The 24,770-nt window shown below is 38.7% G+C and overlaps 1 protein-coding gene and 1 long non-coding RNA gene across 2 annotated transcripts in view; one reads left to right on the top strand and one right to left on the bottom strand.

Annotated features, from left to right (window-relative positions):
- IQCH (IQ motif containing H) overlaps positions 1-24,770 on the top strand; it is a 224,554-nt gene that overhangs the window by 15,481 nt on the left and 184,303 nt on the right. The window contains 2 exon segments of the mRNA XM_055536471.1: positions 3,172-3,289; positions 18,097-18,213. Coding sequence (XP_055392446.1) covers positions 3,172-3,289; positions 18,097-18,213 — 235 coding nt within the window.
- On the bottom strand, positions 4,002-17,555 carry LOC129620939 (uncharacterized). The gene is made up of 2 exons (XR_008698934.1): positions 17,373-17,555; positions 4,002-4,242 (listed from the first exon to the last, which is right to left on the bottom strand). It is a non-coding gene; the product is annotated as an uncharacterized LOC129620939 (long non-coding RNA).

A 24,770-nucleotide genomic window follows, 5' to 3' on the forward strand; every position in this document is an offset into this window, starting at 1 on the left:
TCTTTTTCTTGGGGATGGTTTTAATCACTACCTCCTATACAATGTTATAAAACTCCATCCATAGTTCTTCAGGCACTCTTTCTATTAGATCTAATGTCTTGAATCTATTTGTCACTTCCATTGTAAGGGATTTTATTTAGGTCATACCTGAATGGTCTAGTGGTTTTTCCTACTTTTTTCAATTTAGTCTGAGCCACGGTCAGTTCCCCGTCTTGTTTTGCTGACTGTATAGAGCTTCTCTATCTTTGGCTGCAAAGAATATAACCAGTTTGATTTTGGTGTTGGATCTGGTGATATCCATGTGTAGAGTTGTGTCTTGTGTTGTTGGAAGAGGGTGTTTGCTATAACCAGTGCGTTCTCTTGGCAAAACTGTGTTAGCCTTTGCCCTGCTTCATTTTGTAGTCCAAGGCCAAATTTGCCTCTTATTCCAGGTATCTCTTGACTTCCTAGTTTTGCATTCCAGTCCCCTATAATGAAAAGGACATCATTTTGGGGTGTTAGTTATAGAAGGTCTTGTAGGTCTTCATAGAACCATTCCACCTCAGCTTCTTCAGCATTAGTGCTTGGGGCATAGACTTGGATTACTGTGATATTGAATGGTTTGCCTTGGAAACGAATGGAGATCATTCTGTTGTTTTTCAGATTGCACCCAAGTACTGCATTTTGGTCTCTTTTGTTGATTCTGAGGGCTACTCCATTTCTTCTAAGGGATTCTTATCCACAGTAGTAGATATAATGGTCATCTGAGTTAAATTCACCCATTCCAGCCCATTTTAGTTCACTGATCCCTAAAATGTCAATGTTCACTCTTGCTATCTCCTGTTTGACCACTTCCAATTTGCCTTGATTCATGGACTTAACATTCTAGGTTCCTATGCAGTATTGTTCTTTACAGCATCACACTGTACTTCCATCATCAGTCACATCCACAACTGAGTGTTGTTTTTGCTTTGACTCAGCCTCTTCATTCTTGCTGGAGCTATTTCTCCACTGATCTCCTGTAGCATATTGGGCACCTACTGACCTGGGGAGTTCCCCTTTCAGTATCCTATCATTTTTGCCTTTTCGTACTGTTCATGGGGTTCTCAAGGCAAGAATACTGAAGTGGTTTGCCATTCCCTTCTCCAGTGGACCACATTCTGTCAGCCCTCTCCACCATGACCTGCCCGTCTTGGGTGGCCCCACATGGCATGGCTCATAGTTTCATTGAGTTAGACAGGGCTGTGGTCCATTAGTTTGTGATCTAATTTGTTACAGAAAACTAACAAATTAGCAAAACATATAAAGCCACCCTAGTACTCAGTGCTGCTGAGGGGGTAGAAAAAATGGGCAGGTTTTTCTATAAGATATTAAGAATTTTCCAAAATTAATGACAGATGAAAACCCACACAGAGAATACCAGGCAGGTAAGTAGGCGTTTAGTGTAAGTAGGCATTTTTCTGGCTAGGAGTTACGCCATCTGCTATAACTGTAGGTATCTGAGGTTTCATTTCACCAATTATCTTTGTTTTTAGCCTCTCTATTGTGTTTGTGTTTCCCTAGAATCTCCTTCCTATGTAGAATCTGAGCCTTGCAGTTCTTCCATTTGTAATCTTGTGTCTGCAGAAGTGCATGTAGTGTGTGTTGGGGGGAAGCATTCAATAATCCTGTGATTAGGTCTCAATCTTTTGGAAAGTCTGTGCCCCTGGACTCTTCACAAATTTTTCTCAGTGTTTTTCCCCTCTTTGGTGAGATAGGAAGACCAAAGAGGGCTGGAGTTGGCGAATTGCCCTCCTTCAGATCAGATAAGGCTCTGGTAGAATAGTTCTCCGTGAGACACAGCCTTCATTGCAGAGAACAGAACAAAGAACAGAGCTTGGAGTGTTTTGAAATGGCCTCTCTTCCTGTTCTTTGCCCTGCTAGAAGCAGGAGGGGTTTTTCCTCTGATGTTCACAGAGAAAATAAGGTGGGGCTCCTAGAAGTAAAACTCATGAAATTGTAGGCTGTGCTAAGACTTGGCCCCTCAGAGATTTTAACTCTCCAAGTGAATCTATTCTGAACCTCCAAAGCTTTGTTCATTAGAATTTAAGTGTTCTTCCAGTACTAGCTCTAGCAGCAGGTTTCTGCTCTTGGGTTTTATCCACTGCTTTTTCCAGTTTTGAAGGCAGCAGCTTTCCCTGCAGTTTCCTCAGTTCTTTGATGTATCTAAGAAGAGTTGCTTTTCTGTTTCTTCAGCTGTTTCTTATTGTGAGGGTTGGAGTGATAACTTCCAAGCTCTTTCCATGTTGAAATGAAACCAGAAGTCTATAAATTGCTTTTTAGTGATAATTTTACAGAAGTGGACAATAGAATCAATTGACCTGAATTATGTTAACCATTTTAAAGAACTGGAACCTGCTTTAAATTAAGACCTATGTTACACGCATATGCACATTCTTATAACTTTATTTTTTTTTGTGCATTGCTATCCCATGGAACTCCTGACTGCTTAACAAGGAAGACCTTTAACACTTTTTATCCTCAGTGCTAAGTCGCTTCAGGCATGTCCAACCATTGAGACCCCGTAGACTGTAGCCCGCCAGGCTGCTCTGTCCATGGGACTCTCCAGGCAAGAATACTGGAGTGGGTTGCCATTTCCTTCTCCAGGGGATCTTTTCAATGCAGGGATCAAACCTGCGACTCAGGTCTCCTGCATTGGCAGGCGGGTTCTTTACTGCTAGTGCCACCTGGAAAGCCAGTTGTAATTGCAAAGACGTTGATCCTTAAGTCTTTGCAATTACATAGAACACTAGAAGTTTAAAGATATAAGGATGAACTGCTTGGGAACAGCATTTTTAATATATTTAACATTGGCTATCTTGTGACTTAATTTAATAAAATACAGCATATTTTTTTTAACCAAGAAATGTTTTATAGTACAGTAATTCTGTCAATTGTAAGTCATATAAACTCATCCAGAGATATAGCTTTTTATTCATGCTATAATGGCCCTTATCAGACTTGGAAGTTCTTATGCTTAATAAACAACTGCAGTTTTATCGTGGTAAAAATACTAAAGTTGGTCAAATCTGTTGTAATTACCAATAGAATATTTCCTATAAAATGTAATTTAACTAGGAAGCATTGTTTTAAATTACAATTTTGAAGCTTTAAGGATAGCAAATTTGATTTTAATATTTTTTTTAAACTTAGGATGTTCCCAGCTGTACTTGATCAGAAAACATTTATTTTCCCTCTGGAATCTGAGGGGAAACTTTGGCGACCCCAGAAGGAGCACAGTTCATTTCCACATGCCTTTCCAAGAATAAAGGTAGGACAAGAGAAATCCGTAGAGACAGAAAGTGGATTGCTGGTTCCCAGAGGCTGGAAGGAGGAGGCAGGGAGAGTGGGGAATGACTTGTAATGGTTGTCAGGTGTCTTTGGGGATGATGAAGAGTCCTGGAGTTAAACAGTGGTGATGGCTGCACAATTCTGGGAATCTACTAAACGTTGAATTGTATACCTTGAAAGGGTGAATTTAAGGTTTATGAATTATATCTCCATAAAGCTGTTGGAAGCCTTTTTTTTTTCCCCCAAGAGTGAAGGTAGGAAATTGTATTCCAAATGGAAAAACATGCCATTGGTGTTTCAGATATGTTCATGGCATAGTCAATTTCTATGACAAAAGATCTTTCTTTGTAGTTAAGTTTCCAGGTGGCAAGGAATAGAGCCCAAGGGGTTTCTGACTTTGGGGTGTGCTCACAGTTGAACTCCTGTTCCCTCCCCGACTCCCCCAGAGTGATAACAACTCACTTCTTCTGGGTACCAGGGGTTATTTTCAGTGCTTTGGGGATGCTAAATTGTTTAATTTTCAGAATAATCCTAGAAGGAGATATTATTATTATCTTCATCTTATTGATGAAGAAACCAAGATTCAGAAATGTTAACTATTGGATGGGCAAAGAGAACACAGCTGGTATCAGAGCAAGGATCACGAATCCAGAAATGTAGGAATCCAGACTGTGCTCGTAAGCACTGTGATACCCCTTTTAAAACAATAGCTTTATTGAGATTTAATTTATACCCCATAAAATTCTCCCTTTTAAAAGTGGCTTTTAGTATATTCACAGAGTTGGGCAGCATCATGTGGCACCCTTTTTACAATGGCTTGCATCAGTGCCAGGCACTCTGTCCATAAACATCTTTGCTATGGACATCTTTGCTGCAGCTATTTTCACCTCACGCATTTTTGCTGCAGAACTCATTGGCCATAAGGCAGTTTTGCTATAAAAAAAAAAAAGAGGGACATTAACAAAGACATAAAGAAGTATGAGAAGTGAATGACAAAATTTAAATGACTTTTTTTGCAAAATACGGAATACTTGAATTAATACGTGTAGATCATGGCAATACTTTGCAAATGACCGATTTTATTTTGTGGGTTATACCTTAGCACTTGTCTTTCAAGTCTTTCATTCATAGTATTTTATATATATTTTGTTTGTTTGTTGACTCGGCTCCTTGTATGGATGGCATCACACTTTTTCATTTTTACTAATATTTTTTCCCTTCATTAAGAGGGATGTGTGCATGCTCAGTCTCTCAGTTGTGTCTGACTCTTTGGACCCCATGGACTGTAGGCCACCAGGCATCTCTGTCTGTGGAATTTTACAGGCAAGCATACTGGAGTGGGTTGCCATTTCCTCCTCCATGTGACAAATATGCCAAGGTATACCACAGTGTACCAGTTTTCACAGTGCAACATAAAACTCAGGTGCAAACACACCCGAGTATTTGGAAACCACCACCTCCAATCTTTCCCAGCATCAGGGTCTTATCTAATGAGTCAGCTGTTCCCATCAGGTGGCCAAAGTATTGGAGGTTCAGCTTCAGCATCAATCCTTCCAATGAGTATTCCAGTGAATATAGGAGTAGAGATAGGAACAGAGAAATCCATAGAGACAGAAAGTAGATTAGTGGTTGCCAGAGGCTGGAAGGAGGAAGAGGTAAGAGTGGGGGAATTTCTGTTGTTCATAAGCCTCCAGTCTATGGCATTCAGATACAACAGCCTGAACTAATACACTATAATTAACATCCTGATACTCTTGTATGACTTCCACTTTGCACTCTCAAAGCAGCTCACTCCTATCTTTGTAATTGGACTTGTCACGTTGGGTTTCTTCAGTTACCATCTGTGGAGTGCTGACTATGTGCCAAGGACTATTAGAGGCACATTGGGAGGAACAGTTCAGACCAGGTCCCCGTTCTTGGGTGACGGAGATACACCATCAGTAAGAAAATACCAGGTAATAATAAAGACTCTCATGGGAAAAAAAAAAAGTGCTATCATAAATGGAACTTAAACTTCTCATCTTTGTTACTATTAAGTCTCTGCTTTCATTAAATTTTTATTTTGCCAGGAGTCTCAGGGGAGCCAGAATGGTTCATAAACACAAAATTGGAGATCTCTAGGTTATAAAGACAATGAAATAAAATATATGAAATTAGGACTATTTTAGAACACATAGCTGCTGTTACTAATATTTTTCCAGGAAAAAAAGAAAAAAAACTATGGCCAGAAATTTATTTTCCCCAAAGAGTTTTGAATCCTGGCAAATGATTATAAAGATAAGGGATCTTATATGCCCCGTGTTCTTTTAAATACTGCAAGCAGGGGTGAGCTTCATTTAGAAAGAGGCACGGACTGCTTCCTACCCTGACTTTACCTCCAGGGCCTGGATCCCTATTGTTGTTTTATATCTAATATCAGTGACATCTGCTTAAAAATGCATAACTGCTGACACAAAGATAGCCCTAATTTTGCATTGTAAAGTCAATGACAAACAGTGCTGTTTTGCCAGCTGTTCTGTAAGCCTACTGCACCAACTTAAAACCTTGTATTATTGAGTAGTTGTGAAATCCAACTGGGATATCACCACCTTTAATTGCCCGCTGCCAACCTTTTAAACTAGGTAAACCCCAGTTGTTACTTTAAGCTCTTTCTCTGAAGTGAAGAAATTGTTTTTGGAATTCCATTTCACACGAAAAAACTAAAATTACAAATCACTTGGAGTTTCTCAGTTGTAATTAAGAATCACAATAAAGAATTATCACTCGTCTGTAACATTTAAAAAGCCATATTCTGGTGCCTTTTCTTTAAGTATATCTTAGCTTCAAATCAAGTGAGCCCAACCCTTCTTTTAGGCACTTTGAGCACACATATACTCATGGCAGTCAAGGAAAGGGTTTGAAATAGCAAACACAAAAGAAGGAGGAAGGACGAGAAGGAGAAAAACTTTATAGGCCAAAAGTATTTGATTTTCTTGTTGTGTCTGGTGAGCTGTCTGAAGGCAAATTTCAAAACAGAAGTTCCTAAGCTGTTTAACCGGCTAGCTCTCCTTTGGTATTCACTCAATCCTTTGTTCTGTGAGTGGGCCAGGCTGCATGTTAGGTTGTTAGGTTAGAGCCTCTCATGGGGAAGTTCTCTTTTCGGCAGTGGCGGTTAGGCGTGTATTCTGTGGATTTTTAATTTTTTTTCCCAGTTATGTTGCCTTCTGTGATTCCAAAACTTCCCACAGGCCCACCTGTGAGAGGGTTTCCTACTGTGTAAATATTCATTGGAAGGACTGATGCTGAAGCTGAAACTCCAATACTTTGGCCACCTGATGTGAAGAACCGACTCATTGGAAAAGGCCCTGATGCCGGGAAAGATTGAGGGCAGGAGGAGAATGGGATGACAGAGGATGAGATGATTGGATGGCATCACCGACGCGATGGATATGAGTTTGAGTAGGCTCTAGGAGTTGGTGATGGACAGGGAAGCCTGGCGTGCTGCAGTCCACAGGGTCGCAAAGAGTTGGACACGACTGAGCAACTGAACTGAACTGAATTGAAATTGTTTAAATCCAAGGAACTACTTAGAAGCATGATACAAATCGTATGTTTACAGAGCAGGGAAAATAAATGGATCTCATTGCTTGAGAGTTATTCTCCAAATGAATTCCATAAAATGGATACTCTATTAAAAGAATGTAAAAATATAGACTGTGATCTATTTCGATACAGCAATATATAAGATCTGTGTATAAGATGGGAAGGATCTTTAATTTTGTGAATATGGATCTCATTGAGAATGATTTTCAAAATTTGATCAAAACTAAAGTTTTGAGGATTTTTGTCATTATGAGAAATAATGTGATGAGAGATCAAGAAAGGATTGCTTTACAGATTTTCACTTTGGGTTATATCTCACTTAATATTGGGTGGGAAAATTTTACTAATGAAATACCAGGTGGATTTTTTAGAATCAAGTGGGGAAAAGTGAATGCCTACAAGAAACCAACAAGCGTTATGAACTCTGCCTTCTCATTAGAATATAAACTCCATGAGAGCATAAACCTTTAAAAACTACTTTTCCCTTTCTGTGACTTCTTAAGACCTTCTTAGTATGAAACTATTCAAGTAAACCAAAAATAGTATATTAATAACTATTTTTCTTTCACCTGGATTTAGTAAGTGTTAACCTTTACCAGTTTTGCTTCACCTATTTTTTATTGAAATGTTTTAAAATATAGATCTAATGACATTTCATCCCTTAATGCTTTTACATACATCTTTAAAAATGAACACATTCCTCCTTACCCACAATACCATTATCCCATCTAACAAAATTAACAATAATTTCTGAATATAATAGATATCCAGTTTATATTCAGATTTCCCCAGTTATCCTCCAAATGACTTTTACTGTTCTTTATACAAACTTGGACCTGTTAAGGTTTATATATTGTTTATTTCTTTTTTTTAATACATTCTTTTTAAAAATATTCTTTTTCCATTATGGTTTATCAAAGGGTATTGAATATAGTTCCCTGTGCTATACATTAGGGCTTTGTTGTTTATCCATTCTAAATATAATAGTTTTTATATACCAGCCCCAGACTCCCAGTCCATCCCTCTCCTGCCCCCCAACCCTTTGGCAACCAAAAGTCTGTTCTCTATGAGTCTATTTCTGTTCTGTTATTTTATTTCTTAAGTCTTTGTTAATCTAAAGCAGAGAGACTCTGTTTAGTTCATTGCTATAACCAGTTACTAGACAGTGCCCAGCCTGGAATAGGCTCTCAATAGATGGCAACACGATGGTTAGAAGTATGGGTTTACGTCCCATACTAGCTCTCCACCACTTACTATTTGTACCTCAGCAAGTCACTTAACCTCTCCATGCCTCAGTTCCTCATCTGTAAAACGGACTCTGTGATACTCTGTTGTAAGGATAAATGAAGTAACATATGTACATGTTTATAACAGTGGCCCATACCTGGTGAGTGCTATGTATGTGTTCATTCTTCTGGTCAACAAATAATCAGAAGAATGAACACTTACATAGCATTCACTAGGTATGGGGCACTGTACCTTATATATGCCAGGCACTGTTTCAGGCATCAACCGAACTTCTCTATTCTCAGGGGGCTTACATTCTAGTTAGGGTAAGGTAGTCTGGAAAATCCCATGGATGGAGGAGCCTGGTAGGCTGCAGTCCATGGGGTCGCAGAGTTGAACACGACTGAGCGACTTCACTTTCACTTTTCACTTTCACGCATTGGAGAAGGAAATGGCAACCCACTCCAGTGTTCTTGCCTGGAGAATCCCAGGGACGGGGGAGCCTGGTGGGCTGCTGTCTATGGGGTTGCACAGAGTTGGACGCGACTGAAGCGACCTAGCAGCAGCAGTAGCAGCAGTCATTAGAAAAACAGAAAACCGTTTGAAAAGTAAACATTAATATGTTAGTTTGTGAGAGAATAGTTAGGGTAGGAACATAGGGAGTGTTGGGATAGTCTCAGTTGTAAGGTGACTCTTGAGCAGAAATCTGATGGATGTGAGGGAGCAAGGCATTGTGCAAATACCTGGAGGAAGAGTATCCCAGGCAGAGAAGACAGAACCGCTAAAGACCCTGAATTAGGAGTGTGAACAGCAAGGAAGATGGAGAGGAATGTACAAGGAGGAGAGAGGTAGGGACAGGGGTAGAGGTCAGATCTCACAGACCATTGTGAGGACTGCAGAGATCATGAGTTAGATGGGAGGCTTTTCACCAGGGGACCGATTGGGTATGATTTACAATTGACAAGAGTCCCTCTTGTCATGTGGACAGTCCCTGACTGTCATGTGGAGACTGTGATGTAGAGGGACAAGGGTGGAGGCAGGGAGACCATGCAGGAGCCTGTGTTAGCCATGATGATGAAGTCATATCTCATCCTCACGACATTTCTGAAGGAAGGACTTACTGTTATCCCCATTTGACAGATGAGCATACCAAGGATGAGAGATGATAGTAATTTAAAACTAAGAAACAGGAGAACTAGCATTCAGACTCAGCTCTGTGTAACCTCAGAGTGCTGGCTTTTCCTCACTAGCGTTAAAAAGACAAAACCCTGACCTCCATCCCTGTGTTTGCCACAGGAAAATTTACAACTTGAAACTTGGGGAAAATAAAGAAAGCAGCTGAATAAATTGTTGATTTTTTTTTTTTAAAACAAAAGGTCCTAACCATCCCCAGAATTATCCTCAGATATGTCCCTCTACACTCTCCCAAAAAGGGACCTCCCTGGTGGTTGAGTGGCTAAGACTCCGCACTCCCAATGAAGGGGATTTGATCACTGGTCAGAAAACTAGATCCCACATGCTGCAGCTAAGACCTGTGCAGTCAAATAAATATTTAAAAATGAATAAATAAAATTTCACAAAGGAACTTCTCAGTGTAATGCTCCTGATAAAAGTGACCTTTTTACTTTCTGACTTGTTGCAGCGACACCAATATGGCAGTGGTGAAGCCACATTAGAATTAGTCATACTACATTATTATACTCAACAATAATGCTGTTTTTCTGTAATTAGTTACCATCCAGGTGGTTTACATGTATAAAGAGGTTTATACTTTACAGTGTACATAAGTTGTGGCTAATGGCACAGGTAATTAAACATGGTATTTGGGGTTATTTCTATTAAAAATGGGCAAAAGTAGGCCCTGAGGTCTATATAGTCTAATAACACCATGCCACAGGAAAATTTACAACTTGAAACTTGGGGAAAATAAAGAGAGAAGCTGAATAAATTGTTGGATTTTTTTTTTTTTTTACAAAAGATTTCTATGAGAAGATTCAAGTAGATACATATTTATGACTCAGAGCATCTTTTCCAGAATCATAAGCTATTTATTACAACTGAAAAGCATACTCAAAATTTATTATTAATATATGGTATCCCATGGGTCAATGACATTTCAAAGATGGCATCCCAAATTTCTCCTGCCTCTCTCCCTGGCTTACCAGGGGATGCTAACTTCTGGGCATGTAGGGGGACCTCATTCCCTGGCCACCAACTCATGAGAGTTGCTTGTAGCAAAGATAGGGAGGTTGTGGAATTAGCAACTGGCCCCTGTGCCATAAAAATTGGACAGGATGTCACCTTTGGCACACACTACTGCTATAAGCTGATGACTGTGTCACCATGGCATCTTGTAAGAATAACAGAAACATAGTAAAACCAAAAAATGCCTTTCCTCATGGGTGTGCTATTTCATTTCTTCAAATGTTTTGATGTTAATGCTACTATGGGTTAGGTGCTAGAATGCAGATTTTACTGCTGTCGGTGTTCACAGCCTGTAGTCAGGCATTCTACAGACAGAGTGGCAAGTGTGATATTAGAGGTTTGGCAAAAGTACTCTGGCTAGGGGGATATGCTGAATGCCTGGGCTTGTACCCAGTAAGTACATCATCTCTAAAATCTGTTTCAAGCACAGCAATCTCTGACCTCCATGTCCTGGCCTTCCAGTTCATATAATATGCTCTCTCAACAGTTTTTCATTACCGTGAGGACATTCAATCCACTGACCCCTCATTATTTCACTATTTATCACTTTTGTACTTGATTTCTTAGCTAGATTAGATTGATGGCTGTGGCAGAAATTGTTAATTCCCTATCCAATATTCATCCGACATCTGCATTACTATAAACTGTGATTTTGTTCAGGATGGCATCATGCCAAGAGGAATAAGTGTCCTCATTTCTGAGCCTTCTTTGCAGTTAAGTTTGACTACGTGTCCCAGTTCTGTCCAGTGGATTCTGAGTGGCAGTCTCCTGGGCTTGGTTCTAGGGGATGTTTTGCTTTCCTGATGAGAGGGTATAGTAACAACTGGCGTGTCCCTTCTCCCCTTCCTCTCTTTCTCTCCCCTGAACACAGCCATGACATCTGGAGTTTCAGCAAGCATCTTGCAACCATGAGGTGACAAGCACAGGAACAAAAGGCAACACTCTGAAGATGGTTAGGACATAAAGGAGGAAAGGGACTGGGCCCCAAAGGTTTTCCTGAGCTGCGGATTTTTAGCTAAATATATAACTGCCCAATATAAAGATCCCATTTTTCAGTGTCCCTTGCTGTTGGACATAACCATATGATCAAGTATTGGCTAATGAAATGTTGTTATTGTTTAATCACTAAGTCGTGTCTGACTTTTTTATGACCCTGTGGACTGTAGCCTGCCAGTTTCCTCTGTCCATGGGATTTTCCAAGCAAGAATACTGAAGAGGTTGCCATTTCCTTATCCAGTGAAATATTAGGGGGTGAGTATTTTGGGAAATTTTCTGGAAACCTCCTTAAATGATATCCAACTTTTGCTCTTCAATCCTTTTCTTCTCCTTTCTCTATTCTGCTGCCTGGAATGGAGCTGTGTTCTCTGGGACTCTTGCAGCCATCTTAGGCCAGGAGGAGGAGGCCTATACATTAGGGATAAGCAGAATACTAAATTGAAAGGGGCCTGGTCCCTGGCAACTTCCTGGACTTCCAGACCAACCCTGAACAGCCTATCTCTGGACTTCATATACATAAGGACAATAAATTTGGTCTTATTGAAGTAATATTCTTCCAATTTTCAGTCACATAGACAAACAGCCCTATTCCCATTGCCATTATCCTTTTATAATCATATTTAATTTCTCTATCTCTAGATTTATGTTTCATGTCTTCTGCCTTGTCAGAGTGGAAGAAATGTCCCTTCTCTGGTTAAAGCCAGCCTCTTATTTAGCTTAGCTCTTCCAGTTATTCTCCTCTCATTAATCGATTTCTGACTTCTCCATCATCCCAGATCTTTGCGTGACTATTCCATTCAGGCCTCAGTAGACTTGTCACCTCCTCAGAGAGGCTCTCCTTGACCACCACGTTTAAGGCAGCCCCCCATTCTCTAGGGTATTTAGAGCACTTATAGAAATGTGAAATTAAGTCTACATCTGTTTACATGGTTATTAACTGATTCCTCTCATTCCTTCAAGAATGTAAGATCCATGTGGACAAAAACTTGTTTTTATTCACCAACACCTCAATGAGGCTTCCATAAATGTTGGAATGAATGAATGAATTTTGTGGGGAGTAGAGAAGGAGAGATGGAGGTTAGGGGAGATCTCCCAGAGGAAGTTGCACCTGATCCAAGTTTCAGTGTTAGTAACAGTGTGCAGAGAACAGCTGAAGGTCGGGGGGAAAAGAGGACATTCCCAGAAAATGGAAGAGCCTGCTCACCTGGAGAGGTGGAGAGAACATTTTATATGTGGAGGCTGGCTGGTCACTGAGCAGTCGTGAGGAAGTGGCAGAATACAGGGCTGGAAAGTAGGAAGGGTCCCTCTAAAGGAAACCACTAGAGGCGAGATACATGTTTCAATTAGTAACCAGAGGTTCAGTCATACTGGAGGCCATGCAGACTCAAGGAGACCCATCTTACGGCCCATTATAGAGGTCCGTGTAATAATCAATGAGGGCACAGATCGGAGCAGTGCCTGTGGATATTCAAGAGGAAGTAAAGGATCTGACAGATAGGAAGCTGAATCAAGAGTGTATCAATCAACATTTCTTTGTGATGTGGCAGCATGTTATGATGGAAAGAGGTTTTTGAAGACAGAGACATAAGCAAAATCCTGTCTCTTCACTTTGGGGTAGTATCACTTAGCCATTTATCCTCACTGGTAAAGAGGATAATTTCATATACTCCCTCTTGCCATTTTAAGGACTAAAGTACATCATTTGGATTATGACAACCCCCAACATATTATGGTGCCTGGCACAAAATGGGAGCTGAATAAATGTTAGCTCTCTCCCCTAACCTTCCTCTTGTTCTACAATTCAACTCCTACCAGAATCAAAAAACAGTATGGGCACATCTGAATGGAATTCAAATCTTAAGGTTTTGTGAACTTGAGGCACCTGGGCTTTTAGAAGCAGCTTGGGGTTAAGTGATGCTGTGATTGTTGGTCCCCTAGCCTAGCAGGGATATAAGAGGGGATGTCATAAGGCACAGATGTATTATCACACCTAACACTTAATATTACATTTGCCTGTAAGACAGGAGACACAAAAGACTCGGGTTTAGTCCCTGGATTGGGAAGATCCCCTGGAGAAGGAAACGGTAACCCACTTCAGTATTCTTGCCTGAAAAACCCCAAAGACAGAGGAGCCTGGCAGGCTACAGTCCAAAAGGTCGCAAAGAGTCGGACATGACTGAGTGAGCACAATACTATATAATTCTCAGTCCACGTTCAGTCTTCCCCAGTTGTCTTAGAACTATTTTTCTATTGTTTGAATCAGGATGTAAAAAATGTCTGCACATCACATTTTTTTTTGTTGTTGTTTTATTTATTCATTTTGAAAAACTGAAGCATAGTTGTACAGTATAAGTTACAGGTGTACAATAAAATGATTCTCAGTTTTTAAGGTTCTAGTTATTATAGAATATTGACTATATTCCCTATGTTGTACAATATTCCTGTGTTGCATTTGTATCTCATTTTATCTGTAACAGTTTGCTTCATGAAAAAAGTCACCATTGTAGGTCAACTATACTTCAGTTTTAAAAAGGTCACTTATTTAAGAAATCAGGTCATTTCTCAAATAGGTTCACCACCCGCTTAGTGTGGATTTGTCTGAATCTCGTGTCTTACAATCTCATGGTGTCATTTTACATGTGCCCCTGTCTCTAGTATTTCTTGTAAACTAGCAGTCCTATCTGGGCTTCCCTGGTGGCTCAGGTGGTAGAGTCCACCTGCAATGTGGGAGACCTGGGTTCGATCCCTGGGTTGGGAAGATCCCCTGGAGGAGGGCATGGCAACCCGCTCCAGTATTTTTGCCTGGAGAATCCCCACGGACAGAGCAGCCTGGAGGGCTACAATCCATGGGGTCACAAGGAGTCGGACACAGCTGAGCACAGCACAGCAGCAGTTCTATCTAGAAGCTTGATTGGACACAGGTAACATCTTTTTGGTGGCAATACTTCACAGGTGGTACCGTGCACTTGCTTTTACTGTTTATCAGGAGGCAGTTTCTTTTTTCTTTTAGTGATGTTAAGATTGATCTGTAAGTCTATGTATTACCAGCTTGATCTAGTCTTATATAAAGTTCCCCACAAGCTTTCACCCAGTGATATTAGCAAAAACTGATATTTATCTAATTATTTCATTAGGGATTGCAAAGTGATGATTTTATAATTCTATCATTCCTTCTGCATTTATTAGCTTCTCTGAAGAACTTTACCTTAGCAACTCTTTGGTGAATCTGAAAAACAGATTTTTCAGGAAAAGCAGAATAAATACATGATTCTTTCTTTTATCTATCTACTTTCATATTAATTGATCTGTTTTATCAATTAGGTTTTGGGGAAGGAGGAAATATTAAGAACTATGGATTTTTATATATTTGAGATGTTTCAGTGCATAAAGTATTACTTGTAGGATACTGAATAGTACTTTATCATTTGTGAGATACTTAACACACATCAGTCACTTAAACTTCACAAACAACCCCCTGAAGGTAAAGTATTATTAATACTACCCAGTTTTACAAATGAAAAAATCTAAATCATATAGCTTGAAGTAGGATTTGGTGTCTACTGTTCTTTCAATTAAATATGAATATTGGTAGAAAGAATCAGACCATTAAAGGTGACTGGATTCTTTTTCTTTTGAGATTAAATAGCAGATACCTTTAACCAGTGGGACTAACCAGTGTACACTTTAGAAGGCATTACTTGTGGCAAACACTGTTGAGAATAATGTTATGCTGATAATACTGTAACTTAGTAAATAGCTTGTCTCAACTTTGTTTGTGAAGCATTTCAATTTTGATTACTCTGTGTGGGATCTACTGCTCAGATGTATGTCATTTTATGGTCTGCTCATGTCTGGGGAGCTGGTATTATGTGCTGCCTAGTGTTTTTAATTCAGAACTTCTTTTGAAAGGAACCTTAGCCTCTTATGTTCAAGCCCTAGTGTTAATAGCATAAGCTATTTCCTTCTTATATCGCTTTGTGGGCATAGTAATAAAATAAATACCACAAAATCACTGATGAGATGAAAATTGAGCTCCCTGCTTCTGTGCAGCCATGTAGGTAAAACAGTAATTGGCTCTGATAATAACTTTTGTTCTTACAAACCGAAGTCTAAATGAGAGTCACATTTGATATATCTGCTTGTAATTACTATCAAAAGGAGAGAATACAAAGTTTAGATTGTTTAGTGACTCAAGATAGATTAAATAAATTGCTGTCTTTTCTTGAACAATTTAAGAAAATTTTCTTAAATTATTTCCGATATTTATCTTACTGTTGGCAAAAAATGATCATCTTCCAGAACATTGTTTTTATGCTTAATGGAATGATTAATTTTGTTTTTTAAATTCTATAATTGTTTTCCTTGAAAAACCTTATTACTGGGTCTGATAATTTATGCTCATAAATATTTTCCTATACCTCTCTGTAGATTGTAAAATAAATTTAGGTTATGCATGTATATGCCAGTGATTTTCAGTGAGACCATTTGACATTTTTATATCATTTAAATGTAGACTCTTAATATTTTTTAAAAGGGGAATTAAATCATATGTGCTACATATAATTTTGATATATCCATCCTTTGGTGTCAAAAGGGTAAATAATAGAATATTAATATTTAAAGGATCTTTTTATTGCTTTAGAAACTAATAAAGAATTGCTATTACAACCTGGCATTTCTGTTGAATTTCTGCTTACATTTGGATTTCTTTCCAGAAATATCTGTGTCCAGTGCCATAGAAATGTAAAAATGGAAGGGAACAACTAGATTTTAATGCCAGTTTTAACAATGATTCTAAATTTGATCATTTTGTTTCTACACCAGTCCTATAGCCATGCAAAGTTGATGGAGCATAATAAAACTAAGAAAATGGCTATAGTCCACTGAGCCAATGATCCCAGAATTAAAAAGTTCTAACAAAGCTTAGACATGATAGATGAAGCTATTACCATCAATTGTATCCAGAATACACATTTAAAAAACACCCTAATTACAGAAACCACATCCAGTCAATATAATACATATTAGCAATTTCCCCATCCTTAGTAGGATGGAAATTATTCTGAAAGTTTAATTAAGAAGGAAAAAATTATGTTCAGGTATTAATTTCAATAAAAGAGGCGCTCAGCTTTCATGCAAAAACCCCGGAGTTGTGCTGTACATGTGGGTTACCCACACAAGGAAAGCCATTTGTAATTAGGCACTACATTATTTTTGTCACCACACGGACTTTAGAGAGAAAAGCTGTGCCTTATTTGTAACCTGTGTTCCTGCATGAGTTAAAAGTGCACAATTGAGTGCAGTTACTTGGAGATTTTGTCTAAAAACTATGTTTTAAAAAATAAAAGGAAGGTTTGGAGGCTGTATTAAGAAATAACTTATCTAGACAGCATGCATTCCAAAGGTGTTTTTGTAGCCTTCCCCTTCACTTTGACCTCAGGCACAGGCCATGTATGAATGCTTAGGATCAAAGAAATTACTGCAGCATGAGCTAATCTGTCTGGTTCCTATAACCGTTTTAACAATTGCATCAGATCACCCTCAGAACTAGCACTATATTGAAAGGAAATCAGTGTTTTTAATTGCTCGCAACACCTTTTTAAAAAAGTCACAAAGGCCACACATTGTATGATTTCATTTATAGGAAATATCCAGAATGGGCACATCCAAGAGAAAGAAAGCTGATTAGCAGTTGCCAGGCTCTGGGAGGAGGAGGGGATGAGCAGGGATTGTTAATGAGTGTGAGGTTTCTTATTGGGGTAATGAAAACGTTCTGGAATCAAGGTAGGGGTGATGGTGGTACAACATTGTGAATATGCTAAAGTTCACTAAATTTAAAACTCCCAAAAGACCTCAGAAGGTCTCGGTACTACCATACTCCGTAAGTGTCAGCTTCCCTTTTGGCATCAACGTATAGAATGCTACCTTTTAGCATAGAATGCAAAACACGGGAGGGAGGTGTTGGGGTTGATAATTCGATGGGGAGACTGTCAAGTCTAGTGCCACATTTTGCAAATAAAGAAACTGACTTCCAGAGAAGGAAAGTGACTCACCCAAGGTCACGCGCAGACAGTCCAGGGTAGAGCAAGACTGGACCGCAGGTCTCCAGGCACCTGTCCGGTGCCCCTGCCCACCACCTCTATGCTGCCTACCCTGGTAGTCTATCTCAGCAGTAACTCACTTGAATTATTTTAAATGAGGAACACATGGTTCAAATGAGATGCGTGGGTTTTATTTTTTTCTAATGAAAGCATACATTTCCCCTATAACATAGCAAAATCTCTGTGAAGGAGGAGATACATTTGTTGTGGTAAATTTACCAAGTCCTAACTGAGATTTACCTGTAAATGTCCCTTGAGAAAAGTGGCCACATTAACAGACCAAGGGAGCCCTCTACCTGCATAGTTGTAGTATAGATTTCATTGGCAAAATTCTTGACCTGGAAAGCTAAAACTAAATCGAGACCAGGTGTTCTACCCTTTGTCCACCTTGGTTGGCTTCTAGCACTATTTTGGAGAAAATGAATGGTGGTTTTTCATGAGTAACAGGGATTCGGAGAGGAAAATCTGCAGAAAATTCCTCTTCTGTGAATAAAAGACAAAATTGGTTACCTAAATAAAAGACCTACAGATATATATATATATATTTTTTTTTTTCCAGTGAGAATTACATTAAAATAATTATTCTCAAAGAACTTTATACTCCTTTGAGGATATAAAATGTTAACAAGCAGTTTTGTTCATCCAGCATGAAACTTTCATTGTTTCTTTGTTTCAGCGAAAGACAGGGTTGAATATAAAAATCATGCAGGACCCTGAAAGCATCCACCACAGAGCTGCTGTAAATGCGACCTATGGGATCAGTTTGCCATACATTAACCAGAGAAAAGCAAGTGTAAGTAATGAGTGGTTTTAATGAGCTCTTATTTTTTAGAATTAAAATTCATTCATTGGTGCTATAAGACATAAGGTAGATTTTAAGAATTGGATCCTTTTGTCCTTAGAATTTTTTGGAGATGAAATGGAGTGGCATTCATTCTGTTTGTAATTAGAAATGATGAAGAAAGTGTAAACTTCTTTTTAAAAGATCTATGTATAGATCATTCAAATTTTTCTATTTTATCTGATATCCCTAAATAAACTAGTACCATAATTTTAACTAGTACCAAAATTTAACAAGAGGAAGTAATTTAACAACAAAAAGAATACAGAGCTGTTGAATATTTTCTTTTGTGTACAGGCTTCTCCTAGAAAAAGAAAAAAAAAAAATAACAGCAAGGCATGAGCTTCAATTATATATGCTCATATAATAGGCAAAAATTTAAGAATATTTATTCTAAATCTGAAGAAAGTAGGGGTTGATCTTTTATGTCAGCAAAATGATGAGAAGGAAAAATAATAAGGAGACTGTCATTAAGGAATCTCAGAGTCTGTTCCTATTTTTGCCATTGACTTGCTGCTGAGTGTCCCAAAGCAAGGATTGCACTCTTTCTGTGTTTCAGGGTTTTCTTAGAAGAATCAAGAGTAGTGCTTGATTTTAATTAGAAAAATTATTTTATTTGCGATCATTTCTAATATTGAAAATAATTACCAAAGTGATATCTATAATTTTTAAATACATTTTTTTAACCTTTGGCTTCTCTCCAAAGCTCTTAAATGTATCCTTCAGTGAAATCAAAACTAAAAACAAGATTAATTTTAGAATTAAATTGCAAAGCCATTTCTAACCAGCATAATAGTCTCTTAATCTTTCAAATTTCCTACGTAGACATTTTCAACTGCCTACTTCACTCATGTAACCCTGAAATATATTTTTAGTTTCTTTATATGTGCTTTATGTTATTCTAACAGGGTTGGTTTAAGAGCATTTTATCATAGAAATCCTTTTATAGCCTAAGAAATACCTAGAAAGTTAGATATTTTTATTCCTGCTGAAACTTTATTTAAAATGTCACTGTGAATAATGTGAAAGGGTTTTTATCTGCTTCCCGTGAGCCCAAAGCCCTTGAAATAAAAATATTATTTCTCTGGCTGTACAGACAGAAGCAGATTTCGTTTTTGTTGTTGGTTTTCCCCATCAGTCTAGAATTAATATTGGCTTAGCTGGTGGAGCGCTGCGGCTTTGTAGCCCAAGGCAATTGCAGCATGTCATGCAAACTTTTTCTGATGAGTATTGAAGTTTAAAAAGGCATACCTCTACATTTAGAGGGGATCAAGCTTCACTTTAATGAATCGGAACAAAAATTCTGACATAAACAGGGAATTCAAAACTATGTCCAAAATTTCCCAAGTAGGATATGTGCCTTGGATAGTGTACCCTTGTCTTTAGAACACAGAGGACTTGGGAAAGCACTTGGCCTTGTAAGACACAAGGATACAGTCAATGAGTATACATTACCTAATGTACTCATTGTATACTCATTGATTGTATTTAAGATCCTTTTTTCCCCCTGTAAAACTTGACTCCATAAAAATCTACACCAGATCACTTTAAAATGTAGGTACATTATGTCCCTCTTGCTCAAACTATTGGCATTTCAATCAAAATAGTTGACCCTATCATTTTATGTTGATATATGTATAGACGATGGTACTAAGTGAAAAGCATATTCTCATTTTAGATTTGTAAAACAAGCATTGTGCAAAAGGTCCTATGAAAGAAATATTCCAGTGTTGGCTTTAAACAATCATGTGGAATACTTGGGAATAAATACAGTTGTGATTTACCACTTATGAAAATGTTTTTGAAAGCACATACCCAAACTGAAGCAATGTGTCTAGCATTATGATGTATAGTTAATTAGAAAAACAGCATCAGAGCTAATTGCTTTTTATAACCACTCTAAACACTCAAAGGGGATTATTATTTGGCTGCTGAGGGCCATGTGTTTCCTTGCTTCTTATGAAACTTGAACAGCTTGTCAAAAGCCTATAAGTAATCTTAGATACTTTTGACAGAGCAAATTTGAATTTGTTGCTAATTTACATTACCAGTTCCCAGAAACCAGTGTTTTCTCCATTTTATGAAGAGGTATATACTTTCTGATAATCATAGGCTGATGAAAAGATTTTAGTGCATTTAAAACACATACACTCTACATACACATATACCCGCCCCCACAAAACTGCCTTCAGAATTATATATCCTGTAACTCTCTTGTGTAAAAGCAATTCACAAAAAAAGCATTAAAAGTAAAAGTCACTGATTTTTTTCAATATATTAAATTTGCCAAATTAAAACAAAAATCCTCTAATACATTCTTGAGTAGAGCCGTACAGGTTTGCATAGATAAGAAGAAATCTCTGATTCTGTTCATACTTACTCACTGACATTTAGTTCCAGTTAGACTTTATAATGCAACACATTAAAAGATCTACAGAAAATTTGACTTTGATTTATTTTTTTAAAAATAAGCGTTTCTTAAAAGGCTTGAAACATGTATCTGTTACCATGAATTTTAAAAGAACGATTATGAATGCATAACAAAATAGCCAAACAAAACATTGCTTTGAATTGCTGCACAAATAACTCTGATTATAACTGTTATGACCTAGAAAAGAATCATAAAAACATTTTTCTTTTTGGCAACATATGAGTTGCTGTAGAATTATACCAGTTCTTTGGTCCCACTTTCCAAATAAATAAATATATAATGCAATGTAAACTTAGAATCTTTTATTTATTCATGAGGTTGAATTTAATACTATTATGATTTCTAGATTTTATGAGTCATATGTTATGCAGTGTTTTGCACTAACTTAGTTGGGTAGCAACCACACTTCACAAATCATAGTTTCATTCTTTACTGTTTCACTTAGGGTGTGCGTAGTAATCTCTCACTGAAAGCGCATTCATTTCTGAAGTGATAAAGTAATGGAAGTGAGGCAATTGTGTTAATGTCAAATGATTAGAAGAAGCACCAGAAGTAAGGTGGGGGTAAGTAGGAGGGGTGGGGGCAGAAAGAAGGACTATTTCACAACATGATTGTGTTTTAAGCCCATGCATATGGCCACAATTACAGTCTCAACATAATTTGGCAACGGTAGCAGAATTAGATTTAAACAAATTGATGTTACACTGCAGTAATTCAGAATGAGCTTGTTGCATTTATAAACCATAACAAGAAGCAGAGTGAATTAATAAACCCTTCTTGTCACTAAAAATAAAAAAGGGAATAATTGCTGAGATGGAGTTAACTTAACAGATGACTATAGTCAGCATCCTTTCAGCCTAGATATGGGAAAGTGAAGGTCACCCCCATCTCAGATGACAAAGAGGGAACATTTTGTTGGTAAACAAATTAATCTTTTGAAAGGTCGCCATTTGTTTTAAGTTTTTATCCAGTTCTTGTCATCTGGAATCAGAGATTGACTGTCATTTCACTAGGCAGGGGTGCAGTTGAAGCAGACAAAGCTGCTTCTGTACATATCAGCATTCCTTGACAAAACCCGGTGCCTGATTGTGATGCTATGGGCTGCTGGTTTACAGCTGTCTCCGGACAAGAATGGAGGCCCACCCCTGAATTCCAATAAGATGGGCCTGCATATTCCGCCTGCTGTAAGCTGGCCCTCTGCCCACAAGTAAAATGTATTGTAGTTCAAGCCAGCAATTATCTCTTTTACTTCCTTCTGTGCTGCTTCTGTTCCTTTTTTCCAAAAACAGATGTGGATATTCACTCAAGTTCTGCATCTCTATTCTTTCCCACACCTGCCAGGGCAGAATTTTGACAGAGGGAGCCAGCAGACAACAATCAGACGTGATTTCTGTGAGAACAGTTTCAAAAGAAAATGTTGAATTTTCAGGAAATGTGGAGTCAGCATCTTGTCCCCCTCCCCTTCCCCAGGAGCATTTGGTAAATTAAATTAGTTGAACAAAAGGAAATAGCTTTAAAGACATTTAGAAATGCCACATCCTATTTATGACACACAGTCATTACCCAAGAGCTGCAATGGCATGTTCAACACCCCCATTCCTGTCACTAAAGAGAGGTTCCTCTTCAGGTTGTCTTGAGAGAGTTTCCAAGAAAACAATGACTTTTCATGTTCTTCTTGACTCCAAGCCTACTCCACCAGCATGGTGGTGGTAGAGTGGTGTATTGGCTTTGGAGGCCGAGGTGATTGAGAAAGTTAGTTCTGCTTTGGTTTGGAGTGCCGACAAATGTGGAGAAAGTGATGTGGCAAAGGCCACTGGCTCACGTCTGGTTCTCTCACAAAAGCCCATCTGGAAGTGGGGAGAGGTAATTGGAGGCCATGTCCTCATCAGGTAACGCACATTCTCTAAGTTCTTGTGAACGCTGTTATTTCTTGAATTTCTGGGCTGAGATCTTGCATGCGTTCCCAAACCAACCCCACACCAAACTCCAACCACTTTTTAGCTGGGAGCATCACATGTCTGGGTTAGACTGCCTGCTGTGGACTCTTATTAATAGAAGGAGAACCTCACAGAAATGGCCTCCATTTCCTTATGGGTAAAATGTCCATGATAAAAGAATCTCATAGGATTCTATTGAGTTTTTTGGGCTTTTTTGGCTGTGTTGGGCCTTCGTTGTGACACGCACGGGCTTTCCTTGTGGCATTCGGACTCCAGAGAGCACAGGCTCAGCAGTTGCGGCATGGGCTCTCGAGCTGCAGCACACAGGCTTAGCTGCCCCACAGCAAGTGGGATCTTAGTTCCCTGGCCAGGGATCGAACCTGTGTCCCCTGCATTAGAAGGCAGATTCTTAACTACTGGACTACCAAGGAAGTCCCAGGATTGTATTAAGATTTAAATGAAATAATTCAAAGCACTTCGCAAAGGTCCTGGTACAAATAAGTGCTCTGAAAGTTTTAGTTATGACTGTTGGCAATCTTCACATATTGTCTTATGCCATGTTTTATACGGTCGTTTAAAGCTTACATTACTGTAGGGGGTCAAGGGGGAGAACCAAAGTATTACTGAGGTTCCTTCCAGAGATTCTATTTAACATTTCACATGATGATGCCTTCTTTCCCATACTGCTATGGAGACAGCTGTCTGGTCCCTTTGTCTGTTTTCACATCCTCCACTGCACCAAGCAGTGTTTTGCACATAATAGGAGAGGATTAATTGGTCTCATCCAGCCAGTCCCCACACTGAAGCTGTGTTACTTCTTGCCAAATCTGGAAGTGAAGTAATGGTTTTGCTAACTCTTAGTAGGCGCAGGGCATCCTCCCACTTAGCCATCTGATGAAGTTTATCTGGTGAAACCCTCTTGTTCCTGGATTCTTGTAACAGCCTTGCCACTGACTAACTGTTTCTAGGAGCCAGTCACTCTAGTTCAGTTATTCTTATTTTCCTAGTTTATAAAATGGGGACGCTAGATGGGAGGCTGGAGAAGGCAATGGCAACCCACTCCAGTACTCTTGCCTGGAAAATCCCATGGATGGAGGAGCCTGGTAGGCTGCAGTCCGTGGGGTCGCTAAGAGTCGGGCACGACTGAGCGACTTGACTTTCACTCTTCACTTTCATGCATTGGAGAAGGAAATGGCAACCCACTCCAGTATTCTTGCCTGGAGAATCCCAGGGACGGGGGAGCCTGGTGGGCTGCCGTCTACGGGGTCGCACAGAGTCGGACATGACTGAAGCGACTTAGCAGCAGCAGCAGATGGGAGGCAGTCGGGTGGGAGGAAGGGCTTGGAGTTGAATGGATCAGAGTTGGGTCCTATCTGCCATTTTCCAATTGTGTAACCCTAGGTAAGCAAATTACATCTCTGATCCTCTGTTTCCTTCTTTGTAAAATCAGAATAATGGTGTCTACTAGGCACGGGTGTTATGGGGATAATATAGATAATATATTATTGATAATTATAATAATCGATAATATATTAGCATTGCTGGAACATAATAGGTGCTTAATAATGTTCCTGTCTTTCTGGAAAATTAATGGATATTAAAAACCTCATACTTCTCTCTTTTTCACACCCTTGTGTCCAAAAAAGGATCTGATTTGGTTCTTTTCATGCTCCATTATAAGTGAGTAATAGGGTTTAATGCCCTGGTTTTCAAACTGTTACAGAGAGCTCCAGTGAGCTTCAGGGAACCTGCAAGCATTTAATTCATATTTCATTTTTCTGATATTTAAGCTATTTTGAAGCATAATAAAGAACAAAACATACATATATAAGTTAAACACCAAATTTTAATGCATTCGATACCATCAATGGGTTAGTTTGTGCTATTTGGTTAACTCCATGAGCATAGATGCGTGCATGTCGATGTATGTGCGTGCGCACATTTGAATTTCTTTTAAGGGTGTTTTTTAAATTAGATATGGTTTATCTGTGTACCAGTCATATTTTGGAGTGCACATCCACTCATGTACACTCCTATAATAATCATACAAGATAAATAAGTGAAGATTAAGTGAGCTAATACTTGTCAAGTTCTTAAAGCAGCTCCTAGCCCCAGGTAAGCAAGCATTCTATTAACATTAA

Source organism: Bubalus kerabau, chromosome 10 (assembly GCF_029407905.1).
Source record: "Bubalus kerabau isolate K-KA32 ecotype Philippines breed swamp buffalo chromosome 10, PCC_UOA_SB_1v2, whole genome shotgun sequence".
Lineage (NCBI taxonomy): Eukaryota > Metazoa > Chordata > Mammalia > Artiodactyla > Bovidae > Bubalus > Bubalus kerabau.